Source organism: Squalius cephalus (assembly GCF_949319135.1).
Source record: "Squalius cephalus genome assembly, chromosome: 17".
Taxonomy (NCBI): domain Eukaryota; kingdom Metazoa; phylum Chordata; class Actinopteri; order Cypriniformes; family Leuciscidae; genus Squalius; species Squalius cephalus.
The window spans coordinates 2,740,280-2,755,132 of NC_137138.1; the positions used below are offsets into that span (position 1 = coordinate 2,740,280).

The 14,853-nt window shown below is 39.6% G+C and overlaps 1 protein-coding gene across 1 annotated transcript in view; it reads right to left on the minus strand.

The window, feature by feature from the left end:
• The window catches only part of LOC307144751 (lysosome membrane protein 2-like), a gene marked incomplete at its 3' end in the record, with an annotated part of 40,967 nt that extends 27,804 nt beyond the window's left edge, over nt 1–13,163 (minus strand). The window contains exon 1 of the mRNA XM_079847312.1: nt 12,889–13,163. Within this exon, the coding sequence (XP_079703438.1) occupies nt 12,889–13,011 (123 nt within the window). The 5' untranslated portion in view covers nt 13,012–13,163. The remainder of the gene's footprint in view (nt 1–12,888) is intronic.
• Nucleotides 13,164–14,853: the final 1,690 nt, after the last annotated feature.

Consider the following 14,853-nt stretch of genomic DNA (forward strand, 5'->3'; position numbering starts at 1 on the left):
CTCTTATCAAATGCAACACTCAAATGCAACCCTCAGATAACCTCGACCCAGGCTGTGCACGGGTGATCGGACTCTTGAGGAGCGCTCGATTGATCACTTCCCGTTTAACAGAAAACAGGCCAGAGATCAAGAACAGCACAGAGACCCAGAAACCAGCTTTACAGTGACTCAGCACAGCTTTACAGCGACACACACACACACACACACACACACACACACACACACTTTCTGGAGTTTGACTATCACTAGGACACAGGCCCTGCAAACATATAAATATAAATGTGTAATGGGTTCAACAAAAGTCTCTGAGGAGGAACTGTTATTCAGAGTTAAAGATAGTTATCTTCACAGTTCACACTCGAGTACAGACGGTTAACTGCTAACAATTTACTATATTAATGCAGTTCACACCCATTTCTCACCTCTATAAATAGAGACACTTGCTTGGAAAACAAACTGACACTCAGTTCAACACTTTATAATAATAATAATAATTACTGTTTTGGGGTTGTAATAACCCTCTTCTGCTCACCAATAGTGCATTTATTTGATCAGAAATACAGTAAAAACTGTGAAATATTATTATAATGTAAATCATCTGTTTTCTATGTGAATATATAGTAAAGTGTAATTTATTCCTGTGATCAAAGCTGAATTTTCAGCATCATTACTCCAGTCTTCAGTGTCACATGATCCTTCACAAATCATTCAGATATGATGATTTTAGTGATGTATTTTATTTTTCAGGATTCTTTGATGAATAGAAAGTTCAAAAGAACAGCATTTATTTGAAATAGGAATATTTCATAACATTATAAATGTCTTTACTCTCAATTTTGATCAGTTGAATGCGTTGATGAATAAAAGTATTATTATCATTATTTATTTATTTTATCTTATTGACCCCAAACATTTGAGTGCATACTTTACTCAGCTATAGACATCTCATTTTCCTTCTGCGATCGAAATTATTTCATGAAATGATTATTATATTCATGATTATTAAACAAGAAAATTCTAAAGTAGAAGTGCTTGTACGGAGCCAGCAGGGAAAAACATGCTGAATGCAGATAAGAAAATGCAACTAACCATATAAATGTGCATAGTAAGTAAAGTAAAGGAAAAACATTTCCGTTCAGATGTTTCAGTGCTGATACGACTTTGCAAACACCACTAACTACAGTGTGTGTTCTTAACAGACAGAAGTGGGGAACAAACCGCTGATTTTCTCCTCCTCAGGCCTGTACTCTCTTCTAGAGTTTGTGGATGGTGTTTGACTCCCTGTAGAACTGAAGGAATGAGATCAGACGCACTGACACCACGAACACAAACTGAGCGAGCATAGCTGTTAGAAGTTCCAGTTTAACTGTCTCAGCATAGTCTATAGCATGAAGGATATCACAGAGAAGGATTTATTTGTTCTGTAGGAAGGTACTGTCAACATCTGTTGCTCATTAGGAAGGACCTCCGTGTTCGGATGGTGAATTCTCTATGCTACACACAGTACAACAGTCTTTCTGGATCCCACCGCACATGTGGTGATCTAAGCCGGACACTGACCATATATCGACTTATGTTGGATTCATATGGATTCAAACGCGCATACCTATTGACTAAACTCATAATACGCATGTGCACGCCATCAGTGTTCTCACAGGTTCGCGTTTTTAAAGTTTGCGCAGAGAGAACTTAAGTGTTTTCTGTTAGAACAGTCGTGTTAGCGGCCCCTAAGTTAATAACTAATGATCGTTGTGACGGAAGTGAATCAATCAAAACTAACTTTAGCTGGACAATAACTTTATTCTAGATCTGCTGTAAAGCCAAAACAATCTCTGTTACTGTAATTTCCTATTATCACTGTAAAGCTGCTTTGAAACAATCTATATTGATAAAGCGCTGTATAAATGAAGATGACTTGACTTGACTTGTTATACAATGTATCTTTCTATATGATGTAATGTATATTCTTACTGGTTAACTCTGAGAAACTCCCCTCATATTCTTCCTATATATTCTGAGATATAGTTCTAATAAACTTGAGATACTTTTGAAGATAAAGGCTCTTTAAAATTGAGTCAGGAAATCTAGATTTCTATATAGAACCCCATTTGACCTTTTTGGAATAAAGGTTATTTTAAAGGGGACCTATTATGCAAAATTCACTTTTGTATGGTGTTTGGACATAAATGTGTGTTGGCAGTGTGTGTACACAACCACCCTACAGTGATAAAAATCCACTCACTCCTTTTTTTTTAATCCCCATAAATCATAAGCAGTCTCTCCAAATGACCTGTTTTCAGAATGTGGCTTTAGTGACATCACTAAATCCACAGGCCCCGCCCACGAGTGTTGACTGACATACCATTATAACTTAGACCCGCCCTGATCGAGTTCACTGCGAGTTGTACACATCAGCCATTGCTGCAGCAATGCACTCACGAGAAGCGTCGAAGCATCTCCCAAGCGTTGAAGGTGTTGTAGCTGGATGTATTCATTCACATAGCTCTCTCTATTTACTCTTGAAATCTGCCAGCCACTGAAGACGAGGTGGATTCATTTTGTTTTCAAAGAAAATGCTCCCTCAACTCTTTTGTAAGTTACTTTTTTTTTAAGAAATTTATGTAAGTTACTTATGCACTTCTTATACTGTTTACTCAGCTCTAACAGTGATTTTCTGAAGAAAAACTGCATGCTTCATCTTTTGTGTGACATACAGTAAACTTTATTAAACTCATCAGTATATTTTGTGTCATCATTCAGACAATTCAGATCGTCAGACAGAGGCCTACAGCAGGCTTGCATTAATAGTGTATACAAGCAATGCCAAATTTGGTTATAATCGTAATTAAACTAACTATACCTGTTCCAACTCCACACAGCATATATTCTCTGACTCTGTAGGCATTTGTATGGTCGAAATGAACACCATTACTGTGACTGTCTGTTTTATTATTATCATCTTTACTGTTCTCTGGCTCTGATCGCGGCTGCTTAGGCTCCGCCCCCTGTGCTGTGAACCAGCAGCTCATTAGCATTAAAGGAGAAGCACTAAAACAGTGTGTTTTTCACAGACCCAAAAAATTATGATTTAAACGTGCTGTAAATAAAATTCTGTTGGGTATTTTGAGCTAAAACTTCACATACACACTCTGGGGACATCAGAGACTTATTTTACATCTTGTGAAAAGGGGCATAATAGGTCCCCTTTAAATTGAGTCAAGAACCCTAGAGTTCTATATAGAACCACATTGGACCTTTTTGGAATAAAGTTTCTTTAAACTGAGTCAAGAACCCTAGAGTTCTATACAGAACCCTATTGGACCTTTTTGGAAAAAGGTTCTTTAAATTGAGTCAAGAACCCTAGAGTTCTATATAGAACACCATTGGACCTTTTTGAAAAAAAAAAGGTTCTTTAAATTGAGTCAAGAACCCTAGAGTTCTATACAGAACACCCCACTGGACCTTTTTGGAATAAAGTTTCTTTAAATTGAGTCAAGAACCCTAGAGTTCTATGTAGAACCGCATTGGACCTTTTTGAAATAAAGTTTCTTTAAATTGAGTCAAGAACCCAAGACATTTACATTTAGTCATTTAGCAGACGCTTTTGTCCAAAGCGACTTACAATTTAGGACTAAATTAAGCGAGTCATCATGAAGAGGCAAAACCAACGCAAGAAGTGCTCAAAATACGAAGTTCAGGCATTGGTCAGAGTAGCATAAGCCCAAAAAGGGAGGATTAAAGGAAAAGGAAAGAGGTTAAGTGCTCACGGAAGAGATGGGTTTTCAGCTGTCTTTTGAATGTTGTCAGGGATTCTGCATTCCGGATGAGGGTGGGGAGATCATTCCACCAGCATGGAACCGTGAATGAGAATGTTCTGGAAAGTGATTTTGTGGCTCTCTGTGATGGAACCATGAGCCGTCGCTCGTTGACCATTCGTTGGCTTCTGGTAGGGATGTAGACTCGTAGGAGTGAGTGAAAGTAGGAGGTAGCTGAGCCTGTGATAGATCTGTAAGCAAGCGTCAATACCTTGAAATTGATGCGAGCAGCGAGAGGTAGCCAGAGCAGTGAGATGAACAGAGGAGTGACGTGGGCACTCTTGGGCTCGTTGAAGACAAGACGAGCTGCAGCGTTCTGAATCATTTGTAGAGGTTTAGTTGCACATGATGGAAGTCCAGCCAGAAGAGCATTGCAGTAGTCAAGCCTAGAGATGACCAGGGCCTGGACGAGAAGTTGTGTTGCATGCTCAGTTAGGAAAGGCCTGATCTTCCTGATGTTGTGCAGTGCAAACCTGCATGATCGAGCTGTCTTTGTAATGTGGTCTGTGAAGGTCAGCTGGTCATCAAATATTACTCCAAGATTTCTGACCGACCTTGATGGGGTGATTGATGATGGATCTAGCTGGATAGTGAAGTCGTGCTGTAGAGATGGATTGGCAGGGAGGCAGAGAAGCTCAGTCTTTGCCAGGTTGAGCTGCAGGAGATGTTCCTTCATCCATGCCGAGATGTCCGCTAGACAGCTTGAGATCCGTGCAGCTACAGTGGGCTACAATCGTCCAGCTACAACCGTGCAGCTACAATTGTCTGCTTGAAATGAGAGGAAGAGCTGCGTGTCATCAGCATAGCAGTGGTAAGAGAAACCATGTGCCTGTATGATGTGTCCCAGTAATGTGGTGTAGATGGAGAAGAGGAGGGGACCAAGAACTGAACCCTGGGGAACACCTGTGGTCAGTTGATGTGCTTTGGATACCTCGCCTCTCCATGCGACCCTGAAGGATCTACCTGTGAGATAGGACTCAAACCAGTGGAGGGAAGTTCCTGTGATGCCCAGTGATGAGAGGGTGGACATAAGGATCTGATGATTCACAGTGTTGTAGGCAGCAAACACATCCAGGAGAATGAGAACTGAAGATTTGGAAGCAGCTTTTGCGATCAGTAGGGCTTCTGTGACCGACAGTAATGCTGTTTTGGTTGAATGCCCTTTCTTGAAGCCGGATTGGTTGACATCCAGCTGGTTGTTCAGAGACAAGAAGTAAGGATGTTACTTGGTTGAAAGCAACTCGTTCAAGTGTTTTCGCAATGAATGGTAGGAGAGAGATAGGTCTGTAATTCTCTACAAGTGATGTGTTTAATGTTGTTTTTTAAGCAGTGGAGTTACCTGAGCCTGCTTGAATGCAGTAGGGAAAATGCCAGTATGGAGGGATGAGTTGATGATGTGTGTGAGTGCTGGTAGAAGTGTGGGAAAGATGGCTTGTAGAAGGTGTGAGGGGATGGGGTCTAGAGGGCAGGTGGTAGGATGACTGGAAAGAATAAGTTTAGATACTTCTTCCTCGGTTAGTAGAAGGAGAAGAGAAGGTTATTGGCTGTGGGAGAGGTTGGCCTGGGTTCTTTTGTGTGTGGAGCTGAGAACTGAATAGGAAGAGAGGAGAGATTGATACATACTCAGGTCAGAAGTGTCTTTTGATTTGTGCCATTTCCTCTCCGCTGCCCTGAGTTCGGCCCGATGTTCACGAAGAACCTCAGATAACCAGGGGTTAGAGGGAGAAGCACGTGCTGGCCTGGAGGAGAGAGGAGAGGGCAGATATTGTCTAGAGAAGAAGTTAAAATGGAGCATAAGGTATCCATTGCGGTATTCACATCCAGAGATGAGAATTGTGAGGGTGAGGGAAGAGAAGATGACACAGCAGAGGAAAGATGGGAGGGAGAAAGTGAGTGCAGATTTCGTCTGAAAGTAACTGGTAGGGGAGTTGGTGGTGCACGGGTAGAGAGTTGTAGATTGAAAGTAATGAGGAAATGATCTGAAACGTGGAGAGGTCTCACCAAAATGTTGTCTGTGATGCAGTTGCGTGTGTAAACCAGGTCCAGTTGGTTGCCTGACCAAGAGTTATATTTAGGACCTTTTTGGCATAAAGTTTCTTTAAAATTTAGTCAGGAACCCTAGATTTCTAAATAGAACCCCATTTGACCATTTTGGAAAAAAGGTTCTTTAAATTGAGCCAAGAACCCTAGAGTTCTATATAGAACCCCATTGGACCTTTTTGGGAAAAAGGATAATTAAATTGAGTCAAGAACCCTAGAGTTCTATATAGAACCCAATTGGACCTTTTTGGCAAAAGAGTTCTTTTAATTCAAGGGTTTATGACTCAATTTTAAAGAACCTTTATTCCAAAAAGGTCCAATGGGGTTCTATATAGAACCTTCGGCGGTATCGCCTGCGATACCAGCTCGCTTTTTTTCTTATCAGTGCTAAAGAGACTCAAAATACTCTGTTGATTTTTATTTTTATACATCATTCGATCCTGTTAAGTGTCTATTTTTTTGTGTGTATACTCACAATAAAACAAAGTGTTGTGCTTTTATTTGCAAATTCTGCCTTCTCTCTGTCAGTGAAGTCCATTCTGAAATGCGTCCGAAAAGGAACTATAACTCAGCGAATACTTGTCACACAGGCATACAGGCACACAGGCAAAAAGCTTGAATTCTCTTCTTTTAAATTATGTAATTTATATAAAAAACAAATATTCTCAGTTTATGTAATCTGCATGAAAAGAGAGAGATGTCAGTCGTTCTCATTATAGCTCATTAAGTGCTAATGTGATCACGCCCACGGAGAGCGCACGCTATTCAAACGCAAAAGATCCGAGGTTATCCATGCAAACGTGTCAACGCCCACATCAGCTCGATAAAACACATCAAGTTTAATCAGATTCATGCACTTTACGTCGTCTTGCTTTGCTGTGAGGAATAATCCTGGGAAATTTACCTTAGAATTGCTGCTTTAGTTTCACGTCGAGGAGCAACGGATCCAGCTGAGGTGGAATAGTACAACCCCAAATCAGAAAAAGTTGGGACACTGTACAAATTGTGAATAAAAACAGAATGCAATGATGTGGAAGTTTCAAATTTCAATATTTCAGAATACAACATAGATGACATATCAAATGTTTAAACTGAGAAAATGTATCATTTTAAGGGAAAAATAAGTTGATTTTAAATTTCATGGCATCAACACATCTCAAAAAAGTTGGGACAAGGCCATGTTTACCACTGTGTGGCATCCCCTCTTCTTTTTATAACAGTCTGCAAACGTCTGGGGACTGAGGAGACAAGTTGCTCAAGTTTAGGAAGAGGAATGTTGTCCCATTGTTGTCTAATACAGGCTTCTAGTTGCTCAACTGTCTTAGGTCTTCTTTGTCGCATCTTCCTCTTTATGATGCACCAAATGTTTCTATGGGTGAAAGATCTGGACTGCAGGCTGGCCAGTTCAGTACCCGGATCCTTCTTCTACGCAGCCATGATATTGTAATTGATGCAGTATATGGTCTGGCATTGTCATGTTGGAAAATGCAAAGTCTTCCCTGAAAGAGATGACGTCTGGATGGGAGCATATGTTGTTCTAGAACTTGGATATACCTTTCAGCACTGATGGTGCCTTTCCAGATGTGTAAGCTGCCCATGCCACACGCACTCATGCAACCCCATACCATCAGAGATGCAGGCTTCTGAACTGAGCGCTGATAACAACTTGGGTTGTCCTTGTCCTCTTTAGTCTGGATGACATGGCGTCCCAGTTTTCCAAAAAGAACTTCAAGTTTTGATTCGTCTGACCACAGAACAGTTTTCCACTTTGCCACAGTCCATTTTTAATGAGCCTTGGCCCAGAGAAAACGCCTGCGCTTCTGGATCCTGATTAGATATGGCTTCTTTTTTGACCCATAGAGTTTTAGCCAGCAACGGCGAATGGCACGGTGGATTGTGTTCACCGACAATGTTTTCTGGAAGTATTCCTGAGCCCATGTTGTGATTTCCATTACAGTAGCATTCCTGTATGTGATGCAGTGCCGTCTAAGGGCCCGAAGATCACTGGCATCCAGTATGGTTTTCCGGCCTTGACCCTTACGCACAGAGATTGTTCCAGATTGAATCTTTGGATGATATTATGCACTATAGATGATGATAACTTCAAACTCTTTGCAATTTTTCTCTGAGAAACTCCTTTCTGATATTGCTCCACTATTTTTTGCCGCAGCATTGGGGGAATTGGTGATCCTCTGCCCATCTTGACTTCTGAGAGACACTGCCACTCTGAAAGGCTCTTTTTATACCCAATCATGTTGCCAACTGACCTAATAAGTTACAAATTGGTCCTCCAGCTGTTCCTTATATGTACATTTAACTTTTCCAGCCTCTAATTGCTACCTGTCCCAACTTTTTTGGAATGTGTAGCTCTCATGAAATCCAAAATGACCCAATATTTGGCATGACATTTCAAAATGTCTCACTTTCAACATTTGATATGTTATCTATATTCTATTGTGAATAAAATATAAGTTTATGAGATTTGTAAATTATTCCATTCCTTTTTTACTCACAATTTGTACAATGTACCAACGTTTTCTGATTTGGGGTTGTAAGTTCTTTATTCTTAAGTGCTTTGTTCTAATCGCGATATGGAATAGTGTCTGTAAACTGCAAAAAGACTGTTTAAATATGAATTGTGTGTCTGTGTGTGAATGAATGAAGGCACAGATGTTTACTACAGCTGTAGTAAACAACAATGCGCATTCGTTCACTCTTGCACTTACATTAGTAAACGTTATTTTTACATGAACACATCTACTAGTTTAGCTTTTACCAAACTATTTTGCTATACTGAGATGAGTAAAAATCGACTGAAAAGTTTAAATAAAATGTCTTTGTATAAGCAACGTATTAAACTGCAAATTAACATTTATATGCTAATATATCATAAAAATGATATGTTACAGACGAAATATGAATGTTTAGACAAGATTTTGTTGATTAGTTTTGGATAGATTATAAAGTTTTTAGTGTAAAAAAGACTACTGTCACATCAAATAAGCTTTTGTTCGTCAATTTCTGCTCATATTTGTCAAAAATAAAGTAGGTAAATTGAATTATCAACTAAGATGTTATTATAGTGTTTGTTCCAATATTCAAACTAATGAATCATTAACTTTGAAATACGTATGATAAAATGTATACTTTTTACAAAGAAAGATTACACTTGAATTATTGTTAAAACTGTAATTGTTATTTATTTACATGAGAAAACTTTTTAATAAAATAGCAATAAAATATATTGTCAATATAAGCCTTCTCATTAAATTATTTATTATTGTTTTTTATTTGTGACACATTTGGGGAGAGGATATATTCCAAAACTTTCTTAAAATACAGTATGAGAATTAACTGCATAGTTACTACAAATGTTTACCTTGGATTTTATACAATTTGCATGCATACAAAATAAGTCCTCACATTCTTTCTTGTGGTATACCCTCTCAGTGACACACCTCAATGAAAGGCTCATTATGCAGCTCATTATGCAGGTCATTGTCTACTCAGGTGTGAATCACATCATTATTCATGATCATCCACGCTCCCACACATATTGCCTTTCCAAACAAAACGTGTCTTACAAAATTTAAATCAAAGTATTGTTTTATGTGAATGATTAGGCAGGGTGATTTTCATATCATTTTGAAGCAAAAACTCTAGGCAACAACATCCATTAGTCAAAAGTCTTGTGGACACATATTTAGTATGTGTTTTGTGGCCTTATTTCAGAAACTTTCATTTTTAGTTTTTTCAAAAGCCATGCATAAACATTATTCTCTCAAAAATACAAACATGTACATACATGTTGCTCACATATTATGGTAGCCCTGTTTGTGCTTAGGGACTGTTCGTTTTTTATTTAAGGGGCTACCGGAGGAGTTTTGAGATCTATAGTCAAAATAGACTTGACCCTCCCTTCGCCAGCTATACATTTTTCTATGACCCTCCAAACTGATTGTGAACCATTGTTTTTTTACAACCATGACAAACGACTTACGGCCGTTTCACACATACTCCGTTTGCAGTGCATATGCGGTGCGTCTTTTTTTCTGTACCCATGTTAGAGCTTCCAATGCGTTCCAGGAGCGGTGTGTATACAGCAGTGCAGAGATCGTTTCCGCACCGAGTCTATTTTTGCTGTGCTGCACGCGCTGAATTAAAGTGACAGCGCATGGTTCGTGGTCAAAATGAACACAGATTGACATGAAAATATAATAATCTCACCATAAATGCATTTAATAAAAAAAAATGTAGTAATCTCACCATAAATGTATTTAATTGAATAGGCCTACTACTATTTTTCACAGTCATCTTTTTACTTCAAGACCGGGGTAAAGCAAGGGAAACGTCAATTTACCTCAACAAGGCGACATAATGAACAACACTCATCTCATTCGTGGAGGTGGAAAAACAAGTTCTTTGTGAGATACAATATTGTATTAAAATTTAAATGCAAAAGAAAAGGCATGAGAGTCGGCTGTTTTTGTCAATTTTAAGTTTTAATTTAAAATGTTTGCGATTTTAATATAACATGGTTAAATATTTTACCACTTGCTTGAGCAACTTAATATATAAATCTATATACACTGCTCAAAAAAATAAAGGGAACACTTTTTAATCAGAGAATAGCATCAAGTCAGTTAAACTCCTGGGATATTGATCTGGTCAGTTAAGTAACAGAGGGGGTTGGTAATCAGTTTCAGCTGCTTTAGTGTTTATGAAATTAACAGCAGATGCACTAGATGGGCAACAGTGAGACAACCCCCAAAACAGGAATGGTTTTACAGGTGGAGGCCACTGACATTTTTTCCCTACTCATCTTTTCGGACTGTTTTTCACCAGTTTTGCATTTGGCTAGGGTCAGTGTCACTACTGGTAGCATGAGGCGATACCTGGACCCTCCAGAGGTTGCGCAGGCAGTCCAGCTCCTTCAGGATGGCTCATCAATACGTGCCATTGCCAGAAGGTTTGCTGTGTCTCCCAGCACAGTCTCAAGAGCATGGAGGAGATTCCAGGAAGACAGACAGCTACTCTAGGAGAGCTGGACAGGGCCGTAGAAGGTCCTTAACCCATCAGCAGGACCGGTATCTGCTCCTTTGTGCGAGGAGGAACATGATGAGCACTGCCAGAGCCCTACAAAATGACCTCCAGCAGGCCACTGGTGTGAATGTCTCTGACCAAACAATCAGAAACAGACTTCATGAGGGTGGCCTGAGGGCCCGACGTCCTCGAGTGGGCCCTGTGCTCACTGCCCAGCACCAAGGAGCTCGATTGGCATTTCCCATTGAACACCAGAATTGGCAGGTCCGCCACTGGTGCCCTGTGGTTTTCACAAATGAGAGCAGGTTCACCCCTTCACAGACAGGAAAGGGTCTGGAGAAGCCGTGGAGAATGTTATGCTGCCTGTAACATCTTTCAGCATGACCGGTTTGGTGGTGGGTCAGTGATGGTCTGGGGAGGCATATCCATGGAGGGACGCACAGACCTCTGCAGGCTAGACAACGGCACCCTGACTGCCATTAGGTATCGGGATGAAATCCTTGGATCCATTGTCAGACCCTATGCTGGTGCAGTGGGTCCTGGGTTCCTCCTGGTGCACAACAATGCCCGGCCTCATGTGGTGAGAGCATGCAGGCAGTTCCTGGAGGATGAAGGAATGATACCATTGAAGGGCCACCACGCTCACCTGACCTACGTCCAATAGAACACCTCTGGGACATTGTGTTTCGGTCCATCTGACATCACCTGGTTGCACCTCAGACTGTCCAGGAGCTCAGTGATGCGCTGGTCCAGATCTGGGAGGAAATACCCCAGGACACCATCCGTCGTCTCATTAGGAGTATGCCCCGACGTTGTCAGGCATGCATACAAGCACGTGGGGGCCATACAAACTACTGAGTACCATTTTGAGTTGCTGCAATGAAATTTCAGCAAAATTGACAAGCCTGCTGCATCATTTTTTCACTTAGATTTCCGGGGTGTCTTTGAATTCAATCCTCTGTAGGTTGATCATTTTCATTTCCATCAAACGATGTGGCATCCTTTCGTTCATAACACATTACCCAGTCCATATTAGTATATCCAGCATGATATTTTTCCCCATTGAGATCTGATGTGTTTTCAAAGTGTTCCTTTAATTTTTTTGAGCAGTGTATAAATAATGCATTGAATAATACATTGTTTAAATTGTGTTTAAACGTGAATACGTCTATTAAAGTGTGTATATGTGTATAAAGAGAATCGCAATGCTGACAAAACTTTCTTTTTTAATAAAAGTTGCTGATAACTTCTGGATTTGAAATAAAACTAGTGAGTATGTGTTTGTGGTACAGCCTCGGATCAGCTGCACACTGCAAACACAGCATATGTGAAAGCACTATAGCGCGTGCTGCTTCTGGCATACGCCCTCCACACGGAGTATGTGTGAAACAGGCGTTAACCTCTGCTTTCTCATCTTACACATCACACTGCACTGTTATGGTGGCCATTTCAGCAGATTTGCTCACTAACATTGTTGTGGAAACATAATAAGCATGGAAAAATATGGCAGCGCACATTCTATCAGCTGCAGTTCTGGCGCCTCAGTCCCAATACTGTAAAACTCGATGTACATTCACATCACATGTTAATGCAGCGGTAGAGTTACACTCACTCATTCACAATCACAAAAGTGATTTAAAGCTTTGCCGAATAAACATTTCATTGGCGTTCTGTTCTGACATGATGCATTTTTTCTGAGCGTGTACGCCCCGAAGCGCGCGCGCACTCTCAAACAGCGAATACACAATTTAAGACTAAAAATAATCTATATAAAACACTTACAAAAAATAAGATAAATCATAATAATGTAAATTAAAAGAAAAAAACTTTATATAAAAATATTATACACATTTAAAATGAATGAGATTACAATATTTTGGCTGACAAAAAAAGTTCACTGTCATCAAGCCGCAATCAAACCCAAACCTCACACAGACACAAGCACTAATAAACTCCACAATGATGAATGGAGATGAAAGCAGACTCTCACCCTTTTCAGCTTGTTGTGGATCAAGGTCTGGAAAACACCGGACTCAAACACTCGGATTCCCAAGATCAGGAGAAGAGCGCCGATGACTCCGGACGAGAACATGCAACAGGAGCCTTTCCTCATGGTGCAGGTGTAATAAAGCTGAGGCTGATGAAGCGATTCCTCTGGACGTGTGTGTGAGGTTCTCCTCCTAAACACACACACAGGGTTGAAAGTTCAGCACTTGCATCAGATTTGCATGAAATAATACATTTTGTATTTGAGTGAATGAGTGCAGTGTGAGGGGCGAACATCACCCAGAGTGGGAGGGAACAAAGAGAGAGAGAGAGAGAGAGAGAGAGAGAGAGAGAGAGAGAGAGAGACTTTTTTTTAACTTTTACAACCCCTTTATTCTACATTGTTAAAAAATGTAAATATACATTATTCCTTCACATTCACATTAAACACATTTTTTTAAAGAAATAAATAAACATATTCCATGTTCTTAACATATTCAATTATAAATCACCCATTAAAAAATGTCATTAAACCCAACCCCCATACTCATTAACTGTAACCAGTGCTTCCTTAACACCCCATCTCCATTTAAAGAAAAGAACATTATTAATATGCTTGTAATATGTATATTCTATAACCACTCGTGCTTCCACTAAGGATTGTAATAAAGCCACCATACAAATGTCTCTTCCTGCATTTTTTTTCCTGATGAGATTTCAAAATTGCTAATTTAGCTTGACATATGACAAAATTAGCAAGTACACATTGTTCTTGTAAAGATTCCTATAACAACAGCCCAATATAAATAAGCTATTAGTACACAGAAACCCTAATTTTGTTGTTATTTTTCTCAACAGTACAAAAATAGGATCAAGTCTAGGGCAGTCACAAAACATATGAAAAATAGTATCAAGAGCATCACAAAATGGGCAATTCGATGTAACATTTTCATTCATCCTTGCAACAAATTGATTTGTAGCTAGGATCCAATGGATCAATCTCCAATGAAGATCACCACATCTCTTAGCAAATGGAGGTTTATACAGAAGTCTCCAAGATGGAAAAGTATCTTCAGATATAAAGAGTTGAGATCTCCATTTAGTATCGACTTTTCCTTTCAATTGACCCAAATGTAAAGTTTTAACGCATATATGATACAATATTTTTTTTCCCTATACAATCAAAAAACAATTTTCCAAAACCTTTTAATAAGGAAATAGAACCAGAGTCATCAATGCCACATTCTTTAGGAAACACCTTAACATCCTTGATGTGTCATTACAAGAGCACAGGTCATGTGAGTGATTCCTTCAGAGTGAACGCGGGTGAATCTGACTGCAGTAGATGTGCAAGATATGAATAAAAATGATGTTATTTCAGCCAGCGCAAATACCTGTATTTACATCCTGTTTTCAGTCGAAGTCCACAGTAATCGATTGTCGAGTTCACGCACATTGGTTTAGTACCTATGATCATGCGCGTGAACTCGACAATCGATTACTATGGACTGACCGAAAACAGGATGTAAATACAGGTATTTGCGCTGGCTAAATAAATATAATTTTTATTCATATCTTTCACATCTACTGCAGTCAGATTCACCGTGATCACTCTGAAGGAATCACTCACATGACCTGTGCACTTGTAATGACACATCAAGGATGTTAAGAGGCTCAACGCAGGTTTAAGACTTGCCCCATTGAAGTCAACAGGGTGCAAATTTTAAAAAGAGGATAACACGGTGTAGGCAACACCGATTTTTGTCGTTGTTCTCTGTATTGACAGCACTCCAAATGTACAAAAAAATGAGCTCAATGTTAAAATTGTTCTCCTTTAACTGAGGAAAGTTCAGCCATACAACACCATCTTCCAAAACATGATTAACAAAGTGATCAAATGATAGAGGAATGGAAGATTTAAAACCCCTAACAAATCCTTCTATAATTCAAGAGAAGTCAAGCCAACTTG